At 46.8% G+C, this 20,674-nt stretch overlaps 1 protein-coding gene across 1 annotated transcript; it reads left to right on the top strand.

Annotated features, from left to right (window-relative positions):
- Window positions 1-448: 448 nt before the first annotated feature.
- On the top strand, window positions 449-19,383 carry CSRP3 (cysteine and glycine rich protein 3). Its single transcript, XM_036258960.1, has 6 exons — window positions 449-538; window positions 9,922-10,061; window positions 14,480-14,648; window positions 16,333-16,465; window positions 17,532-17,625; window positions 19,051-19,383. Exons 2-6 carry the CDS (start codon window positions 9,950-9,952, stop codon window positions 19,125-19,127), a joined length of 585 nt encoding a protein of 194 aa, XP_036114853.1. The 5' UTR covers window positions 449-538; window positions 9,922-9,949; the 3' UTR covers window positions 19,128-19,383.
- Window positions 19,384-20,674: the final 1,291 nt, after the last annotated feature.

The raw sequence follows: 20,674 nt of genomic DNA, 5'->3' as shown, positions 1-20,674 counted from the left end.
AAGAGCTTGTCTAAATAACGTTTCAGACACCCATCGCTCTTATTTTTAGCTCTGAGTTCTCTTCACGAGGGTACTGACCTGTGCTGTGGCATTCAAGAGGGCTCCCAGATATGGCTCATGATTCATTTGCAGGTACCTTGCATTGATTTCCAGAAAGGTCAGAGGAGCAGGAGCCTGGAAAAATGATTTTAGACATAAAATCCTTCCTTGCTCTTGTTCCTATTCCAACTACCCAATCAGGAAATGCACAGTCCACACATGGATCTCTTGGTGCCATAGGCAATTGGCCATGAAAACAGAACCCAAGCTATATGGTTCTCCAAGGGCCCCACAGCTGGTGTGGGGGGAACAAAACTCAGGGCTTTGGTCACAGGCTATTTTCAGCCTCTGATAGCAGTTGTGTTACTCATGCCTCCCCTCAGCCTCCCTCCCGCCGCCCTCCCCTCTGCAGGCCAAGGCTGGTGACTGGCCTCCAGATATTTAAAAAGGACGATAGCCCCTCCTTAGTCAGTTGAGCTGACAGAGACCCAGCAGGCAGGTAAGTGGAGCAAAGCAAGTGTTTGGGCTGGGGGTGGGCTGCTGGCTCGGCGCTGGTTGGGACTCTGAAATGTCCTACAGAGTAAGGATGTGTTTCACATCCCAAATACTAGCAACCACTCTGGGTCTGTGCGAGACTTGAGTTATGCTCGACACCTGTGTAGACCTAACAGTTGCTGAGAAAATTCCTAGAAAGGACAATGAACACTGAGGGGCATAAGGCAAACTAGCAGACAGAAAAATGATTGAGGTATTATTTTTGGTCTAAACTATTTTCATGATGGAATAATGTTTCCTATTGTCTTAGTCAAAAGACCTGAATTCTAGTCCTAGAACCACATAATGTTTGGATATGTGACTTTGAGAAGTTCCTGCCCTCAGGGTCTTGGTCTCCCTGCAAGGATCAATACGGATGTGGTGACGTTTTTGTAGACTGTAAAGTACTGCACAGTTATACAGTGGTGTGATAGATACAGCACAGTAGAAGCCAGCTTTCCAATGCGCCAAATACAAGGAATTCCATTTAGGTGAATGAGATTTTTATCCTTCACCACACCCTGTCTTGCATATGGGAAATACTCCGTGATGTTCGTTGGTTTGAAATAGATTTTATATCTCAAGGATGTTTAGCAACAGCCTTGCTTTTAATCATTTGTAAATTAACCAAAACGGTATAGGAAAGAGACATTGCTATGTTGAAAATCCATTAAGAGCTCTATTTAGTAGGAGGATAATTCCTAGTCAGGGATGAGGGGCAAGTCCCAGTGTTGCCTTTAGGCTTCAGTCAAGAAGTTTTGTTTTCTTCCTTTCTTTCTTTTTTCTTTTACATGTCAGTGAATGACAGGCATGCCTGTGACTGAGAATGTGAAGTGGTTTTAAGTGATGGTCTGAGGGGAGATACTACCCAAAGAACAAAGCCACCACCTCTAATTTCTGTTCCCATCCCTGAGCTGGGGTGGTGACTCCCCCAAGGAGAAGTTGATGAACCAGTTAGGAGAAACCTTGTTTCTCTGCAGTACAGTTCAATGCAATTTAATGAGTTTGCATTGACCACATTCCCTGTTGGGGCTGGGGAGGTAGCACCAATGCAGGGCAGGGCGGGCCAGAACAGGAAGGGCGGGGAAGTAGGGAGAGCCTGTGTCCTCAGTTTACTTTAGGGGCTGAATTTCAGTGTTGGGTACATCACAATGTATATAAAATTGTTTATGACCCAGAAATGTAAAGGATTCTTCTGGTTTGGCTTTGGTTCCATTCTGATCAACTCAGTCATTAAAATGAGCCCTGACTGTTGGCAGGGAAGACAGCTGACCCCTAGGGCTTGGTGTCTCTCCAGCCCAGGTAGACAGGTGCTCAGCAGTCACACGCACAAGCCATTCGCTAGAGAAAGGGGAGGCAGGCTCCCCTTTCTCTGAGTTTCCATGTTCTGAGCAGGAAAATTAAGGTAAGGCCACCAATCCCAAAGGGATTTGTTAGAATCAAACGAGATAAAGTATAGGAAAGTACTTTGCAGAGTTTAATAAAGCTGTACAAATATGCAAGGCCTCTGAGAAAGGACACAAGGCCACAGTCGGCGGGCTGCAGGAGGACTTCCTGCTAAGTACACGTGTGATGAGGAGCGCCCAGAGGTCAGCGTGGATGACCAGCTGACTGGGAGTCAGAAGATAATCAATTTGTTTTACAGGAGGAAGGGCCCAGACTAGGAACATAATACACAGGAAATACAGCTCCTAAGCAGGCGGACTTCCAGTTACAAGCGTATTGCTCGGATATCTGGGAATACTGTACCAGGGCGGGGCTGCACGGCCAGAGAAATGCGATGCCTTCAAACGTGAAAAACTACGGTACTGAGCTCAGTGAGAAAAGCAGTAAGGGCCACGGAGGATGAAGACTTTTCTGGGCCTTGACAAGGTCCTCATCACGGGAGAGGGTTGGCCATGATTTACTGTTTGCTGACCGCCCTGTCTACTGCAATATTAGCTTACTTAGTGTCACAAAGAGTCCTGTAAGAAGTCATTCCGCAGAGGAAGAAACAACAGTTTAAGGAAGCGACCCAAATCACTCAGGGTCACACGGCTAGAGAGGGGCAGAGACAGTGCAACGTGGTCTTTAAAAACAAATGACAAAGGTCAAAAAAAACAAACAAACACAACAAAGTGAGTTTCTGAGAGTGAAGGTTGGCCTGACTTCAGAGATCATTTCAGAAAAGATGTAACGTGACTCACATGTTCTAGTCTCTGTAACGGGCAGGCGTGTCGACCGTGTCTGACTTCTAAAGGGATGACAGCCAACACTTGGGTTTATTTCTGTGCTGGGAAAAAGTGACCTGTGCTTCCCAGGCTTCGTCAAAGGGCCTTTTCACAGGGTGCGTCATGTATCTGTTCAGAAGCTTAGGAGGAAGCTATTGACCTTGAGTGTCCTACATGCAGAAGCTGAAGGGCACTGTCCCCCTGAGCCATGGGGAGGGACAGTTGGGTTCCCTGCTTCCCTTCAAAGCACAGGTCACCAAAGAGATCAGCTGGTGTTAGGCACCAGAACTGCCAAAGCAAAGAAGTGGCTGTCTCGGGACACGGGCGTAGGAGCTTACCTGCCATGCCACCCTGGCACCAGGCACCCTGACCCCCCCAAGGGGGCTGACTCTCTGGCCTGGCTGCGTCTGTTCCTGGGTGCAGCACACTCTGAAGGCTGAGAAACAGAACTGTCTCCCAGTCCAAACCAGGAGGGCCACAGAGTAGAAGCAAGGAGAAATTTGCTTGTTTTAAGAAAATGGATTTAGGGCCCGGCCAGGTAGCTCAGTTGGTTAGAGCGTCGTCCCGATACACCAAGGTTGCAGGTTGATGCCCAGTCAGGACACATACAAGACACAACCAATGAATGCAAAATAAGTGGAACAACAAATCAATGTTTCTCTCTCTCTCTTTTCCCTCCCCTCTCAAATCAATAAATAAATATTTAAAAAATAAAATAGATTTAAAATAATAATAATAATAATAATAAAAGCAGCACAAATTATTAAATACCTATTATACATTAAGGATTTATATATATATAGTATCTTGGCTATTATTATTATTTTATTCAACCTAAAAACAACCTTCTAAGACAAGCCTTCTCATTCTATCTTTACATTCACGAGGATCCTGGGCTCAGAGAGTTTGAGGAATTTGCCCAACGCAAACAGATAGTGGGGTTTTTTTTTGCATTTATCTTCAGATAGAGTGGGAGGGAGAGAAAGAGGAAGCCGGGGAAAACTGGAACCGAGGTTCGTGCCCTTAGCAGGAACCGAACCCAGGACTCTCTGGTCCACAGGCCAACGCTCTAACTGCTGAGCCAAACTGGCCAGAGCAAACAGATAGTGTTTTTTAAACTAGCCTGATTCTTCTCAAAGCCCGTGCTTTTCCACTATGCTACCTCATCTCCCTTACCTGGATGAAGAGAATGGAAAAGAGGCAGTGTTGGAGAGGGGATGCAATTCAGTATTTCTGTAAGGTGAGGCTTCATTTGCTGTTCACCTCCCTAAATCTGTCTCAGGGCTTGAAGGATCCTTCAAGGGGCTTCACAACACTGCAGCACTTGAACATCCATCCCTAGTTGAAGTAAAATCAATAGTGAGAGAACTCTTCAGCCCCAAAGGAGCCCTTTCCGTGTTTATCTAGCACTGACTCTTAGAAAGTCCTTTATTTTACTGAATCAAATTCAGTCTCCCTGTTACTGCCACCCATGAGTAGTGCTCTGTCCCATGGAGAGACAATGGGTTCATCAGATCCCAATTCTCATCATCTGGGATGTTTAGTTAGTGGAGAAGCTGAACTGTCCCTTCTCCTGGGTGTTGTGAGCAGGGACATGGGATACAGAACCAGCGTGACTGGGGTTTGGACGGCAGCTCTGTCACTTACTGGCCGTGTGACCGCAGACAAGTCACTTAAGCTCTGAGTCCCAGTTTTACTTATCTGCAAAATGGGGATAACAAAATTAGCTCTGCAGAGCTGTTGTACTAAAGATAGTTTAAATAAAGCAATGGGTGCATGGTTAACAATAAGTGGTAGTTAATGTTAATGTAAGAACACAGCTTTGTGGTTGTTGTTCAAAGTATTCCAGATGTTCCCCCTCCTTTTCCCCCCATTGAACCCCCTCCTCCCAGCTCCCACTCTCCTCCTGCTTTCCCCTACTTAATGTCCGTGTCCATTGGTTGTGCATATATGCATATAAGTTCTTCGGTTTATCTCTTCCCTCCTCACTCCCACCGCCCTTCCTTCTGAGGTCTGTGCCATGTGACCTTGGGCAATGTAATTTCCCTCAGACTCTACTTCCCCAACTCTCAAGTACTTTTGTAACATTACCTACCCTTGAAGGGTTGCAGTGAAGATTAAGTGAAATATGACAAAGTGTCTGGCCCAAGGGCTTGTCTCCAGGTACACATTAGCTTCAATAATAACATTAGTATATTAGCAAAAATTGTGATTATCACTTAGATTTCAGATAAAAGTTTCTATGATCCAAAATCTTTGTCTCAGCCAGTGTAGACAATTTAAGTCACTCTTGGATGATCAGGCATCTGATAGGATGACTAAATGAACCAATACTGAGCTAAAAATGGCTTTTTCAATGGAGGTCTCTGCTTGGTCAGGGCTTTTATCCTTAATGGACAAAGAAGAAACAGAATCACTCAGTGCCCATCCACCTTTGCCCTAAGGTATCACCTTTCAGCTCCCTAGTTGGTAGTTTAAAAACAAAAGAAACAAAGTGTTGGATTAAGAAGAATGTGCCTAAAATACACAGTTGGTTTTTCGTTTATAATTTTGGTTTTTTTAATCCTTACCCGAGGACATATTTGTGTTCATCTTCAGATAGAGCAGGAGTGAAAGAGGGAGGAAGAGAGAGAGAAATATCGATGTGAGAGAGATACATCGACTAGTTGCCACCCACACAACCCCATCTGGGGCCGGGGACAAACTGCAACCGAGGTACGTGCCCTTAGCAGGAACCAAACCTGGGACTCTCCCATCCGCAGGTGGACGCTCTAACCACTGAGCAAAACTGGCCAGGGCCATTTGGTTTTTGTTTTCAAAGTTCACACTGATGCATGATCACTTAGGGTTATTGCAAGACGAATGAGCTCTTACATTGTATAATACTCTACAGCTTGCAAAGTGATTTGACGTACTTGAACTGCTACTAGCCTACCAGCAATAGTGAAACAGACAGGACTATTACGCCTGTTTTAGGAAGAATGTTGAAGTTCAGAGAGTTTGAAGGGTTTTCCCAGATCACATGGCTTTGAAGAGGCAAGACTAGGACTCTGGTCTCCTGCATTTCATCAAGTGCTTCCCTAGCCCCTACTAGAGCACATTCCCAGAATACTCTCTTCCACAGTTTTATTCGTTAAGAAGTCTATAAAGTCGCCCCTCACTGGGACCTGGATATCCAAAAGCCTGGAGTCACCCTCTCCCTAACTGACATAGCAGTGTCCTGCATTCTGACTCTCCTTGTAAATCTCAGACGGTCCTCCATTTCAATTCCGAGCAGCTTGGTCTGAGACCATGCAGGCATCTCCTGGACTGACCCAGGAGATGTGATGGAGATTGTGACCCAGGGGACAAATGGGGCTAAGTGACAGGCAAACCTATATTTGGTGTCCCACCTTCAATGACCCTTGCCTGTGCCAGGCAACACTGATAAACAAATGGCCCATCCCTTGGTATCTTGCCAGCGTAAACTCACACTGTGGGCCTGGCTAAGGGAGTGTTGAGACACAGGAATTCCAAAGCAATGCAGGAGGCTAAAAGGTTACGTGTGTAAGCCAGGACCTCACTGCTTCCAAATCATAGTGACTTACTGAGCAGACTGGCGCTATCTGAATACCGACACAAAGGGTAGAACAATGCCTTGCCTTTGAATTGCTTCTCGATAAAGTCCCCCTTACCATGGTTCTGTTTGCCAGCAATCAACCTTGGTCCAAAACTATTAAATGGAAAATTCCACAAGTAAACAGTTCATACGTTTTAAATTGTGCGCTGCTCTGAGTAGTGTGTTGGAAATCTCTTGACGTGTCACCCAGGACGTGAATCTTGGATTCACGCTGTATCCACTTCCCGCCCGCCCCCGCCAGTCACTTAGTAACCATGTTGGTTTTCAGATCAACTGTTGACCTATCCCAGTACTGTGTTCAAGTCACCCTTGCTTCACTTAATAACGACCCCAAAGTGCAACAGTAGCAATGCTGGCAATTCAGATATGCCACAGAGAAGCTGTGAAGTGTTTCCTGTAAGTGAAACTGTATTTATAGGGTCACTACCATGCCTGCTTTCAAGTATCCCCTGGGGGAGGGGTCTTAGAACATATCCCCAGCAGATAAGTGGGGGGAAGGGCTACTGTACTGCTTTAAATCCAATCGTATTTCCATGACCTTCACAGTGGTCCTGTGAGGAAAGTGCAGGAGAGAGCATTATTGCCATTTTCACCCAAGTTCAAGGTCACAAGGTCAAGATCAGAACCCGTGTCTTCCAATGCAGGATGCTTTACAACACCCTCTGCCTTTTGGCCTTTAAGCACTGGAAGAAAAAAATCAGAGCTGTCTTCGGTGTTTGGCCTCCATAGCTACAATTCCATGTTTAGAAATGGAACTGAGCACCTGTTTAGTAGAATGCTTATGGATTTCTATTTTGGGTTTCAAGTCCTGACATACGTATGTCAGATATTTATGATCACTTTTTAAAAAGCTGTGCTAGGATACATTACTTTGTGAAGAGGTTATTATCTATAATCCTGTCCTCACTTTGAAAAATAATGTAGGCAATTGCTGAATACACACACACACACACACACACACACACACATCCGAGAGGCATATTTCTCTCCCATTAACTTGCAGGACATGCCAATAAAATCTCCACTGGAGATCTGAAATGAGAAATCTGACCTAGGGTTGTTTTCATTGAAAATTTCCACATCATTAATTTCACAAGTGTCACTGTCACAATCCTGGATATTACATTTTTCTTCTATTTTATATTACACCGAAACTCTGGATCAAAATGAACATGAGCAAAAGTATGTGATTCTGTTCTTTTCCAGAGAATATATCATCTCTATGAAAGATGGCTCTTAGAAAAGAGAGTTAGCTAATAAAATATTCCCAAATTTCTTACCTTGTTTGTAAATAAAGGGGTTGGTCAATCTTAAAAATCTCTCTTCCAATCCTATAAATCCTAAAAATTTTAGTGGAGTAAAAAAAATAAATAATTTGGGTTCTTTTAGGGGATATTCAGACCTCTATGCCTTTCTGTGTGATCTTTTCTCTGCCTGAAGTGTTCTTCCCCTTTTCTCTATCTGATGAACTCTTAGTCACCCTTCTAAACCCCATTCAGATGTGCCACCTGCTGTGATCCTCCAGCAACTCATTGCTTTCATCTCCAATCTGAACACGGGTAGCCACTTTCTCCTTTGAGTTTGCCTGCACTTCTCTCAAGACTCTTCTCTGATGCAGAGTATTCTGTTCCTGCCTATCTCCCTCAGTAGAATGTAGGCTTCTCAATTCTGGAGAACACAAATCACTCATTTTTATGGTTTCTTTCCCACGATCCCTTACCAGTACCCGGTGCAGTGCTTGACACATGATAGGTAGTAAATGCGTGATGAATGAATGAATACAGGCTTGATCACAAGCCTTTCGACTCAAGCACCATTGCTCTTTCCATTATACCCAACAACTTGAACTATAGAAATAGGAGCATTAAATGTTTCCTTTTGAGAAATGTTATTTTCTAAAATCGTACTGAATTAAAATAGCCTGCTTCTCTGAGAGGAAGGGTAGGGTGTTCCTGGTCAACCTCATACTGTTTTCGTACACGGGAAAAGCTCTTTGCAGGGACATTTAGGCGGGGATGTTCCCTTTGGTCGGAGGATCGGGTTCAGTGGTCTGTTTGCTATTTACCTTCTGCTTCTTAGTACAATCTGTCTTTGTTATGAGGCAGGGAGACACATTCCTGACCAGTGACCAGGAGAGCTTAGTGGCAATCACCAACTATTATGAGACGGTGAACAGCTTCCCAGAAGAAAAAGAGAAGGTCAGAAGCAGCCACTTGGAATGACTGGACAGTGTTTGGTGTCAATGACAAGATGACACACCAGGTCTTAGAAACCAAAGAATCCCATCGAAAATTTAGCCCCCGTGAGGCTGGCAGGACTTCAGAAATTTCACTGAGTATTGTTGACTTATTTTTGTTTTACTCTGGGGAAACTGAAAAGTGGATTCACACTTACACACAGAAACAGAAAGAAAAACATTTTTTTAATGCTCCTCCTGGCCTCGTATCTCTTAAACTTAACTCTCTGGTGAGGAGACAATGATAGCCCGTGGCTGCGGGCCGCTTGCGGCAGAGTGCGCTCGAAGGGTGTGAGAGACACCCAGCAGCATCACCTGGCTCCTGCGCCCACACCTGGCACTGTGAGTCTGGGAAGTACCTCCTGCACATCACGTCATTTGGTCCTCTAAACAACACTGTGAAGCAGCAAGGAAAAGAATGACTCTCTGTACAGTATAGCCAGGAAGACAGATGTAGAGAAGCTATGCCGTTCCTCTTGATGCACACAGCGAGTTGTGGGTAGCCCCGAAAGCAGAAGGAAGGTTTCCAGACCACTGATCTAGCATAGTGTCAATATAGCTTATTGCCTGGGCAGTGATATTTCTTTAAAAAGGAGTTAATGAATAGGAGGAAAAAATCTGAACAGGGTATTTTATATATTATATACTTTTATCAGCAAGATTGGCTAAGGCTTTGTAATTCATGGGGTTGTCCACCACCAGCAGCATCAGCACCGCCTGGAGTCTGTTAGAAAGGCAGAATTTTCTGCCTCTTCCCAGATCTACCAAACCAGAACCTGCATGTTATTAGCAACATCCGAGGTGAATTGAGAAGCACTGAACTAGATAAGGAGATGATACCATTTTAATAGGCTATTGCCACTTCTGGTGGAATAATTTTTAAAACTCTGGATGGAAAAATAATAATACTTAATATTTGTATATAATTGTATGTGTGCAAAATTAGCTCATCCATGCCTTCCAAAGACACTGTGAGGTCCACAGAGGCAGGTGCTTTTGAAATTTAACAGAAGAGGAAACTCAGTCTCAAAGTAGTAAAGTGACTTGCTCAGAGCCTTATTCAATGACTTGTACATAGTAACTATTTGCTGAATGAATAAATGCATAAATGAAGGAATGAAGGAATGAACGAACGAATGAATGAACAAATGAATGAATGAACAAACAACCGACCCACCAAACAAACTGGGAGAGAATCACGATATTTGGGCCACTGCACTACCAATGACTGGTTTATTCCAGAGGCCATCTAAATTTGGAGTATTTGCTTTATATCCTGTTAGACTTGACCTTGGTCAGAAAGTCTTCAAGATGCCCAACTGGGGTGGAGGAGCGAAGTGCGGAGCCTGCGAAAAGACAGTCTACCACGCGGAAGAAATCCAGTGCAATGGAAGGAGTTTCCACAAGACCTGTTTCCTCTGCAGTGAGTTGGGTGAACACCACAAGGGCGCCCCAGCATCCAAGGGGCATTTCAAAGTTCACATTTAGCCACAGATACTTATATATCAGTGGTTCTCAGAGTATGGTCCCAGGACCAGCTGCATCAGCATCCCCTGGGAACTTGTGGGTCCTGCCTTAGAAAGGGATGGTGCTCTCCAGCCACTGGCCTGGCTCAGAAGCCGTTTCCCTGCAGCTCAAAGTCAGAACAAGCTGGCCTGCCGTCGCTCTCAGTGGTGAAACTTGAACCCGGTGGCGACATTTACAAAGTGTGACTTGGCAGAGGTGGCTTTGCTCTAGGTGTCCTCCCCACTGGTCAGCTGTCATTGAAGTCAGCTGCAACTGGCTTTTCCCAAGAAGGACCTGTGTCAGACAAGCAAACACGTGCGTTCTGTTTGAGAGTCAGACAGGAAGGGGTCAGGGCCTGGGCACCAGTCACTTGACGAAGGGAAGCTTCAGCGTCACCTGCCACACACAAAGGTTCAAGCTGGGGCAATTTTAAGACTCTGTGGCTCACCTGGTGGTCTGGCTTTGTCCAACTCATGGGACTTTAGACAAGTCATTTCTCACCTTTGGGCCTGGGTCGCAAGCATCCACCAGAGAGCCAGGAGTAGAACCTGCATCTTCAGACTCCCTCTGGTCTCTTTGACACACGTGCATTGTGGAATTTCCTAGTAGCCAGCCCTGCTTGGGGAAAACAGTCTGTTTTGGCCATTTACCTTCTTTGCTTCCCTCCAGTAGATCTGGCTTAAGGGGCAGCTTTACTGGACATTTGGCAGATCCCCTCCACCACAGGCCCCACCCCACCTCCCTGCATCAGCCCAGTGACCACGAGGCATCACACTGTTTCAAACAAAACTTCAAGGGTTGGGCTCCATCTGTTAGGGCAGGAGACACTCCATCCCTAAGCTGCCAGAAGCAGGAGCGTTTCATCGGCTGCAGGCGTTTCCATCATCCCTCACCTCCCACAGCAAACATGAATATCATCCAAGAACAGGGGAAGATGCTGTTCTGAGTGACTGGGTTAGCAGACTTACAAATGCTTTGGGTTTTAATAATGGGCAATTATTTTTAAGTCACTGGATACATCCATCAGATTCATTATTATCATTACAGTTATCCAGAAGTCATTGCTCAAGACAGTTTATCCCATAACCCTTGGGCTTTTGTCCCAAAACAGCTCTTGTTCTTTCTAAAGAGTGGGAGTGAAGAATCTTGGAGAGAACACTGGGATTGGAATAAAACATGACAGGGTTTGAGTCTGGGTTCTGCCATATGTCGTGAGACCCTGGGTAAGTCATTTCTCCATCGATCCTCAATTTCCCCATCTATAAAATGGAGATGGTTATACTACCATACAGGTGGTTACAGAAAGAAAACTGAAGTTCTTGATATGGAAATCCGATCTTCTCTGCCTTTATTCTCCGTTGATCAACTTGGACACCCGAGTAGGAACAGAATGGCAGTGGAGTTCTTCATGGAAAGGGCTCTTCTCCCCCAGGCAGCAGGAGGGTGCTGTTCCGTGGGGCCATGGTAGAAGGGATGTGAGCAGGTAGTGGTATATTCCTCTTCACCCTTTGATGTTTTCCTTAGGACTCGTAGGTGGGATGGGGATCTGAGTCGTATAAGTTTCTAAATGGTAGACAGAAAGATCTGAGAGAGAAGCACACTTTTTAATATTATCACCGCAAGACTTGCCTGTCCACAGGCAACCCTATAATTGCCAGAAATGGGGCACAGTCTACCTCAGCTCATACCCATCAGTGTTGCCTGACTTCTAGACATATCCTAACCCAGCCTTACCAGCACTGTCCAAAAGAAATATAATGTGAGCCACATAAGCAAATTTAAATTTTCCTTTTTTGTTAATCCTCACCCAAGGATATTGTTCCATTGATTTCTAGATAGAGTGGAGGGGAGAGAATGGGAGAAAGAGAGAGAGAGAGAGAGAGAGAGAGAGAGAGAGAGAGAGAGAGAGAGAGAAACTTCAATGTGAGAGTGAGGGAAACACATTGATTGGTTGCCAGGATCAGAGATCAAACCTGCATCCCAGGTACGTACCCTTGACCAGGAATCAAAACTGAGACCCTTTGGTCCACAGGCCGATGCTCTAACCATGAAGCTAAACCAGCCAGGGTGCAAATTTAAATTTTCTAATAATCATATTTTTAAAAAGTACAAAGAAACAGGTGAAATTAATTTTAAAACATATGCATTTACCCACTTATTCATTCTTCCCTCCATCCATCCATCCATCCATCTATCCATCCACTCGTTCACAATTACTTAACCTAACATATTAATAATGATCATTTCAATGTGTAATCTATACACAAACTATTCACAAAATGTTTTTATATTCTTGTTTTGTTTGAAATCCGGTGCACATTTTGCATTCAGAGCTCTTCATGTGGCAGGCCAGTGTCTGCGGTATTGAGCAGTGAGCTCCACCGTGCCTGTGTATGAGAGCTGGTCAGAAGCCCGGGAGTGGCTATCGAGGTGGCCAGGGCACGGCAGGGCACAGCAGGGCACAGCAGTCCTGGCGTGATGGGAATGAGCACTGGAGGAGTCAATGGCTCTGAGGCCAGCCATGGCTCTGCCACTTACTGTTGTGTAATCATGGACAATTGTGATTTTCACCCATACATGCTGTATGCATTCACCCACTTATTCATTTATCCATCCATCCATCCATCCATCCATCCATCCATCCATCCATCCACTCGTTCACAAAGGACTAATTCTGGGCCAGACTCCATTCTATGTTCTGGGGGTATTAAGATAAAAGTCTTGCCCTTAAGGAACTCAGAATCAAGAACATCAATACACATTTGAGAAATTGTTCTGAAGATGGGTAACTGAGAGCAACAAGGAGGGCAGAGATAGGTGAATACCTTATGTGCCCAAATATAAAGCGTTTTCCCCCCAAATTACTCATAAAAAGAGGTTCCCTTGTTTTCAAAGCCTTATGAAGTCCCCCATGCTATAAGACAGTCTCTCAATGACTTTACATGAACTTCCATACGCCTGTTTCCCCAGACACACAGCCACCAGCCTCTGGCCAGTCCTGCCTCATCTACATCCTTATCTTCTACTCACACTCTTGTATTTAATTATTTTTTTCAATAAAATACCATTTGAGGAAGGCGTATGAGCCCGAAGCCACCTCATTCAATGCTGAATTGCTTATAGAGGTCACTAATAGAACTGGTTTTAAAAAAAAATAAAAAAGGAGGCAAATAAATTGAAAGCACATGTATTCTTATTCCTGGGGCTACGACCTCACTGGAATAAGCACCACACATCACTGTGAACAACCCTGCAGGATCACTGTTACAAAGCAAGTCGGCAAGTTATTAAGTTGCGGAAATCCTACGTATTTTTAAAAAGCCGCCCTAATGTTATGTTAATAGGAGCTTCTGGTTGAGGTACATTTCCAAGTGACAGCCTCCCATCAGGTGCCAACAGGGCTGCAGAGAGGGAGGGAGACAGCTGCCCGAGCGCTGGGCCCACTGTCTCAACCCCCCACCCCCACCCCCACCCCCACCCCCGCAGACCCGGAGGGCACAGGGAAAGAATGCAGACACAATTGCTTCCTGAATTTGTGTGAGATTAGAAAAAAATAACATCTCCAAATCAATGTGGGATGGATTTATAGTAGTTAATTAAATACTGTAAGTAGGGATTGGACACTTTCATTTACATCCTTAAAATTTGTTCTTTCAAACTGGCAGAAGAAATCTTTCTATACATTTTCTCTTTGGTAAAACGGGGTCTTGTCTCACACACTTTACATTATGGGGGACACTTTATATTAGGAAACATACGGCGATCAGGGGGTTGAGCCAATATGAGCCCAAGGGCCTCTGAGGCAGGTCACCCACTCATCACCTCCCAGCTTCCAGAACTGGATCAAAAGCAGCCTGGGTGGTAACCATCTCCTTGAATATCACAGCCCTTCAAAGGCCATGATAAGTAGAGAAATTGTTCAGTCCTGATTCTGATATGATTAAAAAAATAAGTTCTCCCGTCTCAGCCCCTTCCCCTCATTCATACACACACACACACACACACACACACACACACACACTTCCCTGATGTCATTTAGGGAGTCACTCTGGAACTCAGGTGCTTCCAATTCAGGGACAATATTCTTTGCCGGTCCAAGACCACACACCTGGTTCCAATTCCACGTCTTTCCAGGTAGGTACCACTGAGCACATCATTTCCCTGTCTGTGCCCCAATTTCCTCAAAAGTCTACAGCTTAGGACAGATGCCCTGGTCAGGAATCAAAGCTGTGTTCTTGGCCAGGGGCCCCTCTGCTTAGTGTCTTGGCCCCGAGCAGAGGTGCAAGGAAGTGGGGAGAAATCTAACCCCAACCCTGACCTTCCTTTCTTGAGCAGTGGCCTGCAGGAAGGCTCTGGACAGCACCACGGTCGCAGCGCACGAGTCGGAGATCTACTGTAAGGTCTGCTATGGGCGCAAGTACGGCCCGAAAGGGATCGGGTACGGACAAGGTGCCGGCTGCCTCAGCACAGACACGGGCGAGCACCTGGGCCTCCAGTTGCAACAGTGAGTTACTGCCCCGCTTCTCCCAGGTCCGTACAGCCCCAGTTATCAGGACAGTTCATTCTGTTCCCATAGCAACGCTTTCTGGACATGAGAGAATGAACTCTATTGTCGACTTGCCAACAATAGGAATCCTCAGTCTGACCAAGTTTTAACAATGTGCCATCTTTCCGAAGACTCTCTTTAAATGATCTGCCTTTTTAAAGGGCAATTACTTTTACACCATGGCCCTTGGTTTGCATGTCAAGGGAAACCCCAGAAAGTACAGATGTTCCATTGTTTGACTTTTGCAAAACTGCATGGAGTCTCCTTTCTTCCCTTTGAGCTTTTCTGTGTAAATCACATAAATATGGCAGGGAGGCAATGGCTGTTTGCTGTGTTTGTCACTAAAAGATTAATTCCCTTGGGTTGTAAGATGACTAATGTCACAGGGGGAGTGGTTCCGTGGGGTTGGGCCGTGTGCCTCAGGAGTAAACAATCAATTATAACTGTCTGTGGGTCTCCCCGGCTGCCTGTTGCCAACACAGTGCTGAGGTTTCTCCCAATGTTATCCTAGGGGAGCTGGGACATCATACTACGCCTCCTCCATCTGCCAGTCTGTTCTACCAGTCTTGATGATCAGGCCAGTCTCCAGCCCAGAACTGAGCATAGACTGACAGCCACGCACCTGCAGCTGCTGCCGGCCAGCTGGGGGCTGGGCTCAGCTCTGTGGTGGGCCCGGGCAGAAAGGCCCAGCCCAACTGAGGCAGTGTCTCAGGGAGCAGGGCCTGCCCCACAGAGCAGTGAGAGTCACCTGGTCCCTTCCAAAGAGAAGAGCCCACAGGAGAGCCTGGAAAAGTGCAAGGATGAGTGATTAGTCGCTTAAATGTTTTCCAGTAACCAATACCAATCCCAACTGGATGCTCTGTTTAAAGAAGATGATACCCACTGCATTCTCTGCCATGCATTACCCGAGGCTCAGTCTTCTGTGTTAGGGCTTTCTCATGATGCTGTCAGAGGGACAAGGGTCTGGAGACCCCGGTTTCCTCCCAGCTCCACTGCTTATGAGCTGCTTGACCTCAGGCAGTTGCCCCTCCAACCCTCACTTTCCTCCAAGTAGACCTGCCTACTTTGGAGGTTATGGTGAGACTCAAGCAATAAATGGACAAGAAAACACCAAAAGATATGGAAGCAGAGGGGTTGTTATATGCCTCTATCTTGGGCAAGGACTACATCAGCTCATTGGACTATAGTTTGTTTAGCATCAACTGCCAAGATCCCATCTTGCCCTAGAACATTTTCACAACTTGTTTTGGAAGGCAGACCACTGGGCCTCAAGACGGTACAGAAAAACCCAAACACTCACAGCAGTAATAACAACACAGTAACGACAATAATAGCAGACACGCTAACATGCACGGAACACGTCCCGAGTGCTTTGCCGTGGAAAGGAAAGGTTTAAGCCAACCATAGCTGACATGTGTTAGCTCCTACTATGCACCAGGCAGGCACTGTTCTAAATGCTTTTCTCATGTCACCTCCTTTAACCTCCTCAACAACTCTGTGAGGAAGGCACCATGAGTATCCCCATTTCCCAGACGAGGCATCTAAGGCACAGAGAAGTTAAGTAACTTGCTCAAGGTCACACAGCACATACTGTCTGCCAAGGGAGGTCAATAGGTTTTGTTCATTTGTCTGTGTCCTTCAGGTCCCCAAAGCCAGCACGTCCAGCGACCACCAGCAACCCTTCCAAGTTCACTGCGAAGTTCGGAGAGTCAGAGAAGTGCCCTCGATGTGGAAAGTCCGTCTATGCTGCTGAGAAGGTGATGGCAGGTGGCAAGGTGAGGACTTCTATGGAAGTCAGATGGGAGTTGTTCTCTGCACTGGGTCAGCTGGGAGGGATGAGAGAAGAAACTAGGAACCGTGAGTGGGAACCAGACCCTTCATTCTCGTTAGCTCCGAGGGACCACTATAGGAGCCAGCCATCCTACCCACTGTCCCGGCTCTGACGGTCGCCTGCAGTGCCCTTGGGAGCTGGGACTGGTGAATTAAATGCAACAAGCATCAGCCCACTCGCTGTAAGGCACCCAGGGAAAGCTCTGAAGATAAAGATGCATAAGCCTCCCTGCCCTTCGGTGTCTGCAGTCCTTCCAGAAAGGTGTCAGCACGACGTAACTCCGTCTGCTGCTGGCTTCACCGCTGATGCATACAGCAAACTCCGCATCAGATGTCTGACACAGTAACGCACACTCGTGCTACACTCCCTCATTTTGGGCCTGAAGCCAGGCTGTTCACCAAAAGATTTGGGCCTGATGGGAGAAAAAAATCCTGCTTACACTAAACGAGGGGTGGAAGGGCCATGGAGAGTGGTGATTGACCTCAAATACCAGGGCAGTGTCCACCCCAAGGCTGGCCATTTGAAGACACCTGAGAACCCCTGGCTGGGCCAGGTGGACGTGTAGACGTGCAGAGGGCAGGAGGTCTTCTGGATGACCCCAGCCATGCACGCTTTCTCCCAGAAACACAGAGTTAAAGACGGCCGAGCTACCTGGACAACTGCCTTACTCTCTTGTCTTCTCCTTTAACTTTATATTCCACGTACATGTTACCTACTGTCCCAAGTCCAGTTTCCGTCTTCAGTTTAATCATGGGTCTTCTAGTCTGTTCTGAAGGAATACATATGGAAATCACATTGCTGTGTTGATTTTTAAGGGTTCTGAGAATTGCTGGCCAAGTCCATAGCATCTCATTTTCTTCGAACCCCTGGAAAATGATTCTGGGGGCCGACTGGGTGCAGGGATGGCTAGGGCAGTGGCAGTCCTCTGTGTGCGGCTGCCGGGGGGGAGAACATGGCAGCAGAATATGACACCCACCACAGTAAATATGTAACCTTCCTGTGCCCCTCAGCCCTGGCACAAGACCTGTTTTCGCTGCGCCATCTGTGGGAAGAGTCTAGAGTCCACGAATGTCACTGACAAAGACGGGGAACTTTATTGCAAAGGTAAGTGGTTCCAGAGACTCTCTTGAGATGTTTTCCTGAGGAGGGTCCTTAGAAGTTGTATCCACACCTAGAGGCTTGCGTCTGCTGGGAGGCACGGCGCTTAGCCTGAGCAGGGTCTGCCAGGACGGGAAGCAAAACCAGCGAAGGGAAAGCAGTCTCCTGCCTGAGCCAGCTCTGGTCCTCTTCACCAGAGCCCGTGGGGGGTGATGCTTGCAAACGCTCAGTGTTCAGGGAAGCTGGGTGCCTGAGGAGGAAGCAGCGTCCTGCTTCTGCTTCTGCAAGAGACCACAGGCCTGGACAAACAGCATCACATTCTCTTCTGAAAACCCTAAAGCCCTCCGAGCACCTGAGGGGTGACTGGGGAGGATGAACTCAGTTTAGATTCTCTTCAGTTCATTAAGAAATACATATATCTCCTCCCTCCCTCCCTCCCTCCCTCCCTCCCTCCTGGCATACTGTTGCACATCACTTTACTAACAGATAGAACCGACCAGCGGGTTTTCCTTCTGGTCCTTGAGGCTTGCCCTAGCAGCCCCCCTGATGCCCCAGTCTCTTGCAGAGGTAGTGCGGCTGAGCTCTTTGCTGATGCTACGAAAGGGAAGGGATGCATTAGGGCCAAGGCACTACATCCTCAACCTCAGGGCCTCTCCTAGGCCTGCTCCTTCTCAGTGGGGTCCTCCTGCTCTTTCACTTAGTGATGGTGTCCTAAGGTCTCTAGGCGTGTGTATTGGAGTTGGGCGAGGGGAACCCTGAGAGGGGGGCCAGAGGGAGGACATTACTGCTCAGCGCTGTGTGTTGCCAAAGCTTTTTCCATGATGAGACACAATGGTTGCCTGCTGGCAGCAGAGGACACAAAAGTGTCCTCAGCATTCGAAAGCCATAGAACCCTAAAATGTTGCTGTGAGCAGCAGGGAGGTCAACATGTAGACACATAACTGCATTTGCAAGGGGAGAGAGTTCTAGGAGCAGACAGTACACTATGCAGCCACATAGGAAGAGGCAAGAGATCAGCCTGGGGTGTAGGGAAGGCTTCTCAGAGCTCAAGCTTCCTCTGGGTCTTGAAGGGTGGATGTGGGTTCGGCAAGGGGTGTCCAGGAACAGGGAGCCGAGAGTGTGAGGCCCCCAAGACAGGGCGTCTTTCTATCGCCTGGAGAGGCAAGAGGCAGCGGGGACAGGGCTGGGCAGGCAGGCAGGAGCCAGACTGTCAACTCAAATGAGAAAATTCTCTGAACACAGTGAAGTGCAAGGAACAATGTTTATCAGAAGACCTAAAGTAAAGTGTTCGATTTACTTACAAATTATCTTATAAATATGTTTGTCAAAAGGATGCTTCTCACAGGTGCAAGGGCTGTATCCAAACAGAAGGAACTGAAATAACAGCGCTAACCAACCCGTTCTCTCTCCCCGTCCTGTTTGCCTCCACAGTTTGCTATGCCAAAAATTTTGGCCCTACAGGTATTGGGTTTGGAGGCCTCACACAGCAAGTGGAAAAGAAAGAGTGAAAAGTGTCCCCATTCTCAGATCTTCCGGCAGCCTGAAACATTTCCCAAGTGATCCTGTCCAGGACACCCTTCCCCAAACACCCTCTCGTCGGTCGTCGGACAGTGCTTCTCTTCAGGAGTGACCAGTCTTTACCCAGAGTTAGGAGAGACCTTTGGAAGAAAATTATTAAGAGTTCAATCTGTCACAAGTGTTCTATCATTTACGGTACCTGGGATGGGAGAGGTAATGTAATAAATGCTTTATCGGCACCTTGTACGTCTTGGATCTTTTCTTTTAAATGTAGGGACATTTTTAAAAACAGAGAGGTAGTTCAAAACATTAGGATATAGCCCTGGCCAGTTTGGCTCAGCGGTTAGAGTGTTGGCCCTCGGACCAAAGGGTCTAGGGTTCGATTCCCATCAAGGGCATGTACCTGGGTTGCAGGTTTGATCCCCATCCCTGGTCAGGGTCATACAGGAGACAACCAGTTGGTGTGTGTCTCTCACATCAATGATTCTCTCTCTCCCTCCCTTCCTCCCTTTCACTCTCTCTAAAAGTCAATGGAAAACTATCCTCCGGTGAGGACTGGAAAACAAACAAACAAAACTAGGTTATAACAAATTTTGGTGTCAGCCCTGGCCGGTTTTGCTCAGTGGTTAGAGCGTTGGCCCGTGGACTGGAGAGTCCCAGGATCAGTTCCCGCTAAGGGCACCTACCTCGGTTGCAGTTTGTCCCCAGCCCTGGTTGGAGTCGTGTGGGTGGCAGCCAGTCGACGTGTCTTCCTCCCCCCCGCCGCTCCCCCCCTCCCCCGCTCTATCTGAAGATAAATGCAAAAATGTCCTTGGGTGAGGATAAAAAATAAATATAAATAAATAAATAAATTTTGGTGTCAGCTGGGGAAGGCACGAGGACCCAAGGCCAAAGGAAGGCAGTCTTCCCGAATCTGTCAGCTGAGCTTCCTCCTAGTCACAGCTAACGGAGAAGAAAACAGGGTCCCCGTGGAAACAGACAACTCGGCAGCAGATTTGAAAAGGAAAATCAAAACGAACGAAACTGCTGAGGAGCAGATCCCTTTGTCCTACCACAGGAGTTGCAATGTTACACATGTTGTGAAAACTCAGAAAAGGAAGGGAATGTGGCATTGTCTTCTGTGTCATAAACGAGATGAGGGTGATTGTCTTTTATTCTGGCACAATTCCTGAGGGTTTAGCAATTTTCTTAGAATTTCCCTTCCATCAAGTTGCCAGCCTCGCAAATGAAACGCACCCAATTAAACGCATCTCTCTGCCTCCTCAGCAAGTTCTCCATGGCTCGTGTGTGTGTATTTTCTCCGGCCCCCGTTTTTAATCACCACAGCTTCTCTCCCACCACCACCCAATTCTGAACCATTTGGAGTAAATGAAAGCACATCAAAATCTGTGGATAGCCCTGGCCACTGTGGCTCACTGGTTGGGCATCGTCCCATGAACCAAGAGGTTGCTGTTCGATTCCCGGTCAGGGCACATGCCCAGGTTGTGGACTAGGTCCCCAGTGGGGGCGTGCAGGAGGCGGCCAATCGATGTTCCTC

This window comes from Molossus molossus, unplaced genomic scaffold (assembly GCF_014108415.1).
Source record: "Molossus molossus isolate mMolMol1 unplaced genomic scaffold, mMolMol1.p scaffold_m16_p_13, whole genome shotgun sequence".
In the NCBI taxonomy this organism is placed as follows: Eukaryota; Metazoa; Chordata; class Mammalia; order Chiroptera; family Molossidae; genus Molossus; species Molossus molossus.
The sequence above is the reverse complement of the archived record's forward strand: the minus strand, read 5'-3'. Positions and strand labels throughout refer to the sequence as shown.

Bases quoted from the DNA above. Each gene is read 5' to 3' on its own strand.
- CSRP3 (XM_036258960.1), top strand. From the start codon at position 9,950: ATGCCCAACTGGGGTGGAGGAGCGAAGTGCGGAGCCTGCGAAAAGACA. The intron at 14,649-16,332 runs GTGAGTTACTGC...TGTGTCCTTCAG, and splicing joins CTGGGCCTCCAGTTGCAACA to GTCCCCAAAGCCAGCACGTC. The intron at 17,626-19,050 runs GTAAGTGGTTCC...TTGCCTCCACAG, and splicing joins CGGGGAACTTTATTGCAAAG to TTTGCTATGCCAAAAATTTT.